The sequence below is a fragment of the Drosophila erecta genome, unplaced genomic scaffold, assembly GCF_003286155.1.
Source record: "Drosophila erecta strain 14021-0224.00,06,07 unplaced genomic scaffold, DereRS2 tig00000021-arrow-pilon, whole genome shotgun sequence".
Lineage (NCBI taxonomy): Eukaryota > Metazoa > Arthropoda > Insecta > Diptera > Drosophilidae > Drosophila > Drosophila erecta.
This window is the reverse complement of record NW_020825198.1, coordinates 23,969,067-23,980,181: the sequence shown is the minus strand read 5'-3', so window position 1 is coordinate 23,980,181 and position 11,115 is coordinate 23,969,067. Positions and strand designations below refer to the sequence as shown.

At 37.8% G+C, this 11,115-nt stretch overlaps 1 protein-coding gene across 8 annotated transcripts in view; it reads right to left on the bottom strand.

Moving 5' to 3' along the window:
- Positions 1–313: 313 nt before the first annotated feature.
- Positions 314–11,115, bottom strand: part of LOC26527012 (cholesterol 7-desaturase) — a 44,933-nt gene continuing 34,131 nt past the window's right edge. For 3 of the 8 annotated variants that reach the window (XM_026977351.1, XM_026977353.1, XM_026977352.1), the window contains 4 exons: positions 6,438–6,741; positions 827–938; positions 587–760; positions 314–526 (listed from right to left, as the gene is read on the bottom strand). In XM_026977351.1, the coding sequence (XP_026833152.1) occupies positions 368–526; positions 587–760; positions 827–938; positions 6,438–6,741 (749 nt within the window). In that variant the 3' untranslated portion in view covers positions 314–367. Of the gene's footprint in view, positions 527–586; positions 761–826; positions 939–6,437; positions 6,742–6,807; positions 6,885–7,809; positions 7,963–8,042; positions 8,299–11,115 lie in introns of those variants that run through there. The other 5 variants (XM_026977356.1, XM_026977357.1, XM_026977355.1 and 2 more) reach the window with 5 other exon arrangements.

Genomic DNA, 11,115 nt, shown 5'->3' with positions numbered 1-11,115 from the left:
TGCTAGCTCTTTTTAAGATAATAATTGACTAGTAATCCTCTTCAAGGTTAATGCCGGAAATGCATTCGCCTGTTTTCAATGAATCTTAAATACTCAATTACACTAACGGGTATAATGGGCACATAATATAATTAAAAATTATTTTAATAAAATATTGAAAATTTAAAAACCAATAAATAGCTTTTTCTCGCTGCCTTTTATTTCATTCGAGACACTGTATCCATCAGCCTCGAAGCCACTCTTGCCTGGTCACTATCTGTATCCGGGGAAAATGACCAGCTCGTGTACAATACTTAAAAAGTGATTATTTTTATTTCGAATATTCAGTAATCGTTTAATAAAATTTTAAATTTCAGTACATTTTTAGTTACCAACCCATGTTGGTTGCTTCGGAATATGATTTGCTGTTCGACGAATAAAATTGGGAGAACCACAACCTAAACTTCTTTATCGATGTATCTTCCTTAGCTAATATAGGATTCCGATGAAATACTTTATGATTCCATATGTTAATATCGCGTTCGAACTAATGGTATAAAAATGTCGATTTAATTGATGTGGTATATTATTTATACAGTTTGCTTACCATGAGACTTTCTCCATAAATAAAAATTTTCATAAGTGGCGCAATCCAACGAGGACCATAAAACTGATGAACAACTTTTTGAAACAACGGTTCGATTGGTGTAATATATTGAAAAACTATAATCTTTCCAAATGTATATGAATTAACTTCGAGGCAAACACATGATGGTCCAATCTAAAAAAATGGAATTAAAAACACTTTCATATGTATATTAAAACAACATGAATGCATATGGCTTACCTGCTTGCCAGAAACTTCCATACGAAAACAGCAAAACTTTCCAAACAGTTGCAATGTATGACTTAGGTTAACTTCCGCCAAGTATTTTAATTTTCCAACAAAAGGAGACCACCTTCAGAAAGGAATAATGCAGTTTAATGGTTATGTTTTTTATCAAAACAGCCGATTCCCTTATGTTATATAATGTTACTGAACTTTATCTTTTCCGGAAGGCACAGTGGATTTTCCGTAGGCTTTGAATGTCTCCCAGGCTTCTATCTTTAGAAATCTAAACAAATAAAATATATACAACGACAAAAAACTTGGTGGCTTAGATGCATTGCAACTAATTTTTAGCTGAGTAACGGGTATCTAATAGTCAGGGAACTCGACTATAGCATTCTCTCTTGTTATATATATAAGTTAACTAAGTTAACCGGACCGATCGTCCGCTCACCAGCACCGGTCAAATTGCTGACCAAGCATTTAGTTGGAATCTCGCACATAGCCGGCAGAAGCTCTGCACATTGGCAGAGGCCGCTATAAAGCTTTTTCTATGTTGGCTTTTAAGTGAGTTCGTTTTGGATGATCCAATAATAAAGAGCACAATCTCATAAAACTTACTCCGGCATCTGTCGTTATCATCATACACTACCATAGCTATCTGAGTCCCTAGGCCAAAGCCAAAAGGAAGACAGTCATCTTCCCAACATAATCATCATAAATCTTCAAGTGAATTCACTACCCCCCGCTTCCGTACGAGGGACACCTGGAGATCATCGGCCAATCGGCAATATACCAGTTACTGCGGCGAGGGATCCCCCTGCAGCACTCTACTTATATTAATTTATACAGTAACATATCCAATCTTACACTTACAACTCCCCATAACATAATTATAAGTAACATACACTAGTATACACACATTAATGTATAAACACAAAATATCTAAGTCTAAGCACAAAATGTAATCAAAGAACGAGAGCCCTTCGATTAACCTTGGACACGGCGTCATGTTCCAAAGCCACCCTTTCTCACAGATCGCAAATCATAAACACAGACACTTGTCGCTTTATCATAAACATAGACACTTGTCGCCTTAATAAGCAAGACTCTCGTCGCTTAATCATTTGCATTCGACCACTTAGCGAGGCAACTAAAATAATAAACTTTCGCGATCGGCGCCTACACCTACGCAGTTGTCTCTGGATTCTCCAATTATCCCTATTTCTCAGAAGACTCTCTTCCAACAGGAAAATAGAGATGTACAACCCAACTCTCTTAAGCTTCGCTCTTTGGCTTCCCCAAATTGTCTATAAAACAGTTCAGTACTGAGTACGTTATCAACCGCGATAACTCCGCTAAAGCCAATTTAAACTTCCAACTTAGTGATAATCAAAAGGATCTAGTTCTTTCCTTAAATGGAATAAATAAAAAGGTTTAATATAACATAAAACTCAATCGTGTGTTTTTTTTATTAAACCCTCGGTCTGAATTCGTAAATATATATATTGACATATTTTATATAGAAGATATCAAAACTATACACTAAGAACACCTAGTAAAGTGCTCTTCTGTACTGGGCCGCATTACCGCCCTCAAGGACCACCAGAAGAACTGTAGTGTAAGCAATAGTAGCTGCTGATCGAAATTTATATATATTTCCGTGCCCTTTATAATTATACCATTAAATATCCATTTGATCATTAATATTTTTTAAATATTAATATGTCTGTTGAGCTAATAAGCTTTTTATTAACTTTTTTTTAAGAAAGAAAACGACCAATTGTATGTATCTATTTCGAATGAATAGATTTTATTTTGTTTGTCACGGCGAAATTTGGCATCGATGCGCACATGCATAGCTTACAAAAGCGAAAGTATTGAGCGATTTAATTGTAGAGTGAATAGAAATTGAAGTAGCACATCCGGCTCGGGCTACCACTCAAAAAATGAGCTGAAGTTAAAGCATCCAGATCAACTGAAATGTATACTAATGGTAATTAAAGGCATGTATCCATCGTGATGTTTCTATTGTACTTCCGGCGTAATGTGCTTAACTAAACGATGTTTTATTCGAAAACACCTGACTCCCCCAATAGGCCAAAAATTGGGATCGAACTATGCTGAGCTTGGTATTTTTTTTGTCTTTGTGTTCTGTTTACTCTCTCTTTTGTGCGTTTTTGTATGCCCGTTAACTGCACTGTGCACCCGCTCTCTCTCGCTCACCCACACAAAATCCAAAGTTCTAAGTGTGCTAACTGCGCTCTTGCGGTACATTTGACAGCTCACTTTCGATTTGTGATATGGTGGTCTGAAACAAACAAAAATGATAACTAATGTTCTCTGCTTCTAAAACAAATGCAATAATAAAGCCTGAGCAGCCAAAAATTACTTGTTCGCTGTGTGATAAAGTGGTGCACACTAAGTGCGAAGGTTTTAGCGGCCGAACAAGTGATGACCTAGCTAAGGTCCCAAATTTCAATTACTGTAGTAATGCTTGCCTAGGGCTTATGCGACAAACTAAAGGTGGCTTGAAAGGCCTGGGTAGAGATAGTTAACTTCGAGCTGATGATCTCCTTTCCGCACTATATTCGCAGTTTAATATCCTTAAGCTATTTGATAGCCTAAGGAATCGTCAAGGCGCAAGAAAGCCGCTGGTGGTAGGCTGCCTAAGGAGAATGCCCCGCAGCCCCTGGCAAGGCGATCTATTTGCACAGTTTTTTCAAACAACATATTTTACTTTACCTCATTCCGAACAGCATTACACGTGTTATCAAAATCGAATTGAATATTTTGTCCCATTCTAAATGGAAGCTCTCTGCTCTACGATCTTCATCGTTTTAAGCCTGTCTATTTGCCAGGTCCCGACGGAATTACTGGCTGTGTGCTTAGGTTCTGTGCGAAAGCCCTGTGCAAGCCTCTACTGAAACTGTTAACATTATCTCTGGAGTCATCACAGTTCCCCCATATATGGAAGGAGTCATTTGTGATCCCCCTCCATAAAAAAGCAACAAATTGGATGCAAGCAATTATAGAGGAATCATTAAAATGTCGGCTATCCCTAAGCTTTTTGAAAATGTTATCTGAAGAGTGATAACATTTTCAAAAAGCACCTTTCAGCACCTTTGTAGGATAGTTATATCACCGTGTCAGCATGGTTTTATAAACGCAGATCTATACCACTAACCTTTTAGAGCTAACTTTCTTTCTAATACAAGGCTTTTAAAAAATTTTTAAACAGATGTCATCTACACTGACCTTAGTAAAGCATTTGACTTTGCTAATAATGCACTTTTGGTTATTAAACATGATTTATTAGGTTTCCCTGTTGATCTTCTAAATTGCATTTTAAGTTATCTAAATGGCAGGACGCAACGGGTACTCTTTAAAAATTCTCTTTCTTTTATTCTCCGAGTCACATTCGGCGTCCCACAAGGGAGCGACCCTGGTCCGCTCCTTTTTACTTTATTAACGACCTTCCTTTGGTAATAAAACATTCGCGTGCACAGACGATGTTAAATTATGCCTGCAATATAAGGACATTTCTTGCAATACGGACTTACAATCTGATATAGATAGCTTTCAAATATGATGCCGTGATAACTTACTAAACTTACATGGCTCCAAGTGTAAAGTTAGTTAGTCGTGTCAGCCCAAGACACGCTCTACACTCTAAGTGGGTGCTTTTTGGACAGAATAACGTGTTAATGATCTTGGTGTTCTTCTAGACCCTTCTTTTCGTCTATTGTCAATAAGGACAGGGGTGTGCTTGGTTTTATAAAAAGATGGTCGAAGCAATTTAATGCTCCTAACAATACCGAAACCTTATTAATTTTGCTAGTCTGTCCGATTCTTAGGTATGGATCTTCCGTTTTGAGTCCGCAATACGGAGTTCACTCGGACCGCAATGAATCGGTACAAAACAACTTTTGCTTACTTACTTTTTGCCTTACGGTGCCTAAATTGGGATGCAAACCTTATATTACTTCCTTATTCTAGTTGATTAATTTAATCAGGTAAATCCTTGCCTAGCTAACCGTAGAACAATGCTTGGAACAGTCCTTATTTATAATCTGATTCGTGGAAGTTGACAGTCCCGGCTTGGTTAGTCGGCTAAGTTAGTCTCTGTTCCGAGCAGATTCACTAGAAACTACTTACACCTAATTTTAAATCATTGTCGATCATGCATTGTTGCATGACCCCTACAGTGTATTATGTTCTGACTATAATAAACTTTATCCTATTGTTTCTAATCCCGACTCTCAGCTGCTCTTAAAGCGATCAATACAAACTTTTTCAACACATATTTAGATCGTACTAATATTTACAAATTTCCTCCTTCTCTTACTATTTCCTATATCTTTCTTCTCCCCTTGGACGGGGAAAATTGCTACAGTAAGGCTTTTAGAGTAAGGTACGGCCAGGAACTCTGGGCTCATAAGTCGTACGCCGTGTTAGCTGCACTCTCCTGTTCCTAAATTCCGCCAGACGCCTGTACAGTTCCTACTAACTTATATCAGCAATAGTTTCGTGCCGACGATCGAGTACTCGGTAGATGTGCGGAGATTCGTGGAGGTCAGGTAGCCTGCGTGTGGGTAAAGGTGGGTGCTATCGGTTATAGACCGTTGCTCCGGGATTCGCGGCTGCGCTCAACGCGAAACATGGAGGTAACACAATACGAATAAGAACACAATACCGGAATATACGAGAGCACAAGGAGGGGGGTTCACACCCTGGAGAAGGGCCCGCGGGAAAAAAGAAGCGAGATACATTTTTTAAATTAATGGGGCAGAGAAGGGTACAAATGTCACAGCACTACACGAAAATTGAAGATGTCGTCCTCAACATGAATTGCGAGCGGTGCCGGCATACAATATTTACGAAGTCTAGTTGGCAAATGACAATTTAAGCAATTAAGCACTCTATCCAACATTCTAAAAGTTTTTACAAGCCACTCACTACAAAGCCACTTACTACCAACTCACTCAACAGAGACTGCCACTGAGACTTCAGATCCTCTTATGCTACTGGTTATACTCTGTTAATCGTAGAGTAAAATGGTATACTATACTCGTATGTAAAGTTTGTAAAGTATGTCCCAGAACAGAACTTTTAAATCTCAACTGGCTTTTTAATTTTTAAGCACAGCGAAGAAGATTAGGGAAGATAACAATAGAAGAACTTCATACCGCTTACTTAGGTATCGTCAAAATGACTGCATTCATTTATGAATATATTAAAAGCACAGACAAATTGTGTGATAGTTGCGTTAAAAATACAAACTATCCACCGAAATACTCTAAGCATCATTGAGAAAATAATTCTCAATAATTCAATCGCCTCTTGTTGGTGTTCAAAATTAAAAAAAAAAAAACGGTTATTTTTATCTTTGAAGAATCATCGAATTCTTGCTTCAAGAATATATCGATTTTGTTTATCCCCCTCAATCTAATTAAATAATGTTCTTATTATGTAATGCAATAAAATCATTATTAACTATGTAATCCAACAAAATTACATTTATAAATGCTGTTGATTGCCCACGAAAATGGTCAGGTTACAAGTTAGCTATGTGATAGCAATGGAAATGAATTAGGTGCATAGATTAAAAAATTATTTCATGAATTACCTCGCTTTCCAATTATGAGATCCAAGTCCAAATACACTTTTTTTTTGAACCCAAGTGTCATTAAGAAAACTATTTTTATGAATAGCATTAAAGTGAGCAATATCAGCGCCATTTTCCGGTATTTCTTGAATATGGCAATTAATGTAAAACTCATTGTGTCCATGATAGATAAAAGTATTGTCAACCTCTCCCATAGGTAAAGGAAGATCCCAAGGTAATTCTGTTGGTTCAGCATGATACCAAATAAATATAAATCCGTCCACTTCCTTCGAAATCCACTTTTTCACTTTTGAGCCTTTAGGAACTACAATAATAAAATATACAAATTACCAATAAAGGACAATATGTGTACCTGGTACTCGTTTAGTACCGCGCGCTATATATCGAGTTGATTTAGTTTGTTAAGAACACTTAGTTTTTTTAGTGACACGTCTGTATCGCTTATGTACATCAATTTATTTAATATGTCTTCCTGTTCAGTGACGCCAGCAAAAGCTGCGATGTTATATATTTCTTATATATCATACACGTATTGCTGCTGCTCAACGCTTAACAAAGAATGAGTGCTATTTGCTGACTATGATTTTATGTAGAGTGGTCCTTAAGTGGGTGATTGATCATGATACAATTGCACTTGGGCATAACTGTTTACGTAAACCTTACAACAAATGCCCAACCTAAATGTGGGCGTTAGCCCACAAGCCGCCCAAAACTGAGGCACCCACATTTTTAATTTTTTTGTCATTTTATTTATTTTTTTTTTGGTTCCCCAATTTCTACCGATATTCCAGGAAATGTTGAGATTTCTCGTTCGCACTCTGATAGTCGGGAAGTCTTGTTTTTTCATCTAATAGAAAAATGTAAAAAAGTTCTTGAAACTGTTGCTTTTTTTTATTTGTATCCCCTTCCAGCATATGTTTTTATGATTTTACAACAATTTCAGATAAAAACTAGAAAAACAAATTCGTTTTCGTTTTTCCCAAGCTGTGAATACGTTTCCAGGCTTTGTATTTTGTATAATTAAAGCTTTTATGTTTACGAGTGGGTTCAAAAACTGAATTCTTTGTCTAAAAATTGTCTGCCGTCGACAGTACAGGCGTGTGGTATATTTATAACTAGGGTGCCTCTATCAAAACGTGTAAACGATGGCTTTGGACTTATGTCTTGAGCGCTATTCAGGTTGCTGGTTGGATTTCGTATCCAGGGCATTTCCATATATGTCACTTATTAATTTTATATGGGCTTGGCCAAAATGTTTTCGGTTTACCGATAGAAATTGGTGAAACAAATAATAGAACGACAAAAAATTAAAACATTTGTTGTAGTGGTGTAGTGGGCGTTGTAGTGGACATGGCAACGTGTTGGAACTAACTTGCCCTGTGTAGAATCTGCATGTTTAATCTAATTTCCAGCTGCTATATTTCTCGAGATCTTCAAGTTCATACGGACATAATGCTTTTTTACAGGGGATCAGCAGTACTCCACTGCTAATCAGCCATCATTCGCAGCAAGTACTTAAATATAGCATGATTGCTTTAATCATATATTATGAAAGTTAAGGATTTCCAGGTCAAGATTAAAAAGATAAAAAAGTGCCCGTGAGACCTTAATCGTGGCTCAAAAAATTGTATTGTTCCTTTTCATCCGATATTATTGCTTTTGGAAATATCTGTTGTTATTCTGTTGACTTGCACTAAAGTTCCATTACTTTCTCGAAAAGAGATTTAGAGATGTACATATTTTTCCTCATGCGACAAGTACAGATATCACCATTGATGCTAAGGGGTTGTCAAGTTCAATGTGGTTTATTTTGTAAGGGTATTCGTATATTTTCAGATATTGAAGAAGAGTTATCTGCACAAGTGAAAGATCTTTTTTACAGCAAAATTAATTAAAACGGGAAGTATATTATGTCAGATTGTCTGTTGAAACATACAGACTAGTTCAATGTGTTGCATGTTTTGACGATTGAAATTAATAGAATTTTGATGACAGATTTTGATAGATTTGGTTCCTATTCAGACCAGAAATAAGCTGTCCGGTAGGGAGAAATTTGTTTTAATATACCTGGAACAAATAAATCAAAGTGTACAGAGAAGACATCCAAATCATCCTATTTTTGAGGTGACTAACGAGAAGTGAATCAACAAAATACTTTGTTTTTGCACTGTAGGTTTTTCTGAGGCCTAATAATTTTACAGCTTTTTCATTGGCCCCACTTGAAATATTATGCCATTAATATTTTTACAATTACAAATATTACACATTTTTTTAAATATTACAATTAAAACTTGAATTAACTTTTGTGTTCCGTACTATCGTCTAGTTTTATCTAAACTCCTTGGTTTAATAAACAGTTGCCACATTTAAGAAATAAAATGTACAGACTGTTCAATACAAGTATTGGCCACGTTCGTCTGTCCCTCTGAACGCCTCGATCTCAGGAACTACAAAAGCTAGAATGTTAAGATTGCAGCTTCCAGAGACATAGACGCATCGCAAGTTTGTTTCCAAGTGTTGCCACACCCACTCTAACTTTAGCTTTTGAAAAATGTTGTGATATTTTTTAATTTGTTTATATATTTTGTAAATTTCATAAGTTTGTCAAATAACTTTTAGCCACGCCCAATCCAACGCCCACAAATCGCGCAATGCTATCACGCCCACACCTTTAAAAAAAGTTTTGATATTTTTTCCTTTTTGTTTATATATGTATATTTTGTAAACATTTCTTACCACGCCTACCTTAACGCAAACAAACACCCCAAAACTGTCACTCCCCCACGTTTGAAAAAAAGTTGTAATATAAGGCTGGCAAATATCTCCCGTCCGCCTTTTTGTCTTTTGAATTCCGCGGCTAAGCACAAAGCGCTACAGAGCTCGTATCTGGCAATACTATACATAATTTGAAAGGTCTTGACATAACCTACAAAACGACGCTATGATTAGTTTGGATATTGCGTTCAACAGTTATAAACGTGTAAGCATGGAGTTCACTAACGCCGAAACTCGCGCTATTTTAAAGTTTTCCTTCGTTAAAGGCAAATCCGCTAGAGAAACGTTCCGTGAGATTAATAGTGTTTTGGGGGATGGTACTCTATCACCCTGAACCGCGGAGGAATGGTTTCGACGATTCAGAGCCGGTGAAAACGACACCATGGATAAGCCAGCCGGCGGAAGACCTGTGACGACAAATACCGATCAAATCATGGAATACATCGAGTTAGACCGGCATGTGGCATCTCGTAACATCGCCCAGGAGATGGGAGTTAGTCACCAAACCATTTTAAACCATCTGCAGAAGGCTGGATACAAAAAAAAGCTTGATGTTTGGGTGCCGCATGATTTGACGCAAAAAAACCTTCTGGACCGAATCAACGCCTGCGATATGCTGCTGAAACGGAACGAACTCGACCCATTCTTGAAGCGGATGGTGACTTCAAGCGAAAACGTGGTCGAAGGCCGGTGAATCGTCCCAAACAGTGGCCAAGCCGGGATTGACGGCCAGGAAGGTTTTGCTGTCTGTTTGGTGGGACTGGAAGGGAATCATCCCCTATGAGCTGCTCCCATATGGCCAGACGCTAATTCTACCATCTACTGCGAACAACTGGACCGCATGAAGCAGGCGATCGACCAGAAGCGTCCAGAATTGGCCAACAGGAAGGGTGTAGTGTTCCACCAGGACAACGCCAGACCACACACTTCGTTGATGACTCGTCAGAAGCTACGGGAGCTCGGATGGGGGGTTTTATCGCATCCACCATATAGCCCGGACATAGCACCAAGTGATTACCACCTGTTCCTGTCCATGGCGAATGCCCTTGGTGGTGTAAAGTTGAATTCAAAAGAGGCTTGTGAAAAAAAAGTGGCTGTCCGAGTTCTTCGCAAATAAGGAGGGGGTCTTCTACGAGGGAGGTATTATGAAGTTGCCGTCTATTGCCGGCGCATATTTGAACTAAATCCGATCACTGTAACACTTTCTATAAAGCATTGAATAAAGAGCAAAAAAGGGAGATATTTGACAACCTATTATATATTCTTGATCAGGGTCAATAGCCGATTCGATCTAGCCATGTCCGTCTATCCGGTTGTCTGACCGTCCGAATAAGCGTTGAGATTTCAGAAACTACAAATACTAAATACTACAGAAATACTAAAACTTATAAGTTGTGATAAGGCAATTCAGTTTTCAGAGACATAGACGCAGCGCAAGTTGGTTTCCAAATGTTGCCTCGCCCATAAACCACATAAAATGGCCACGACCACACTTTTAAACAAATTTTAAGTTATTTTTCATTTTATTATTTTGTTTCCCAATTTCTACCGATTTTCCGGAAAATGTTGAAATTTCTGGTTCGAACTTCCACTAGCTGAGTAACGGGTACCTAATAGTCGGTGAACTCGAGCCAACTGTTCTAGTACGTTGCTATGGCCGACAAAAAAAGACCAAATATCAGTGGGAACAAGTGCAGCCTTCCCCACTGTAAGAAATCTAGGCAATATTGCCCCGCTCTTAAATTGTTTAGGTTTTCTGAAAAGGATCCAACAATTTTATTGAAATGGGCGGAAACTGCCAAGATTTTGTGGCGAGCACTTTATCACTGTTTTTATGCCAAGATCATTTCACGCCAGATGATATTGGGGTAAAATATCTAAGGAAAGGAACAATTCCAGATCG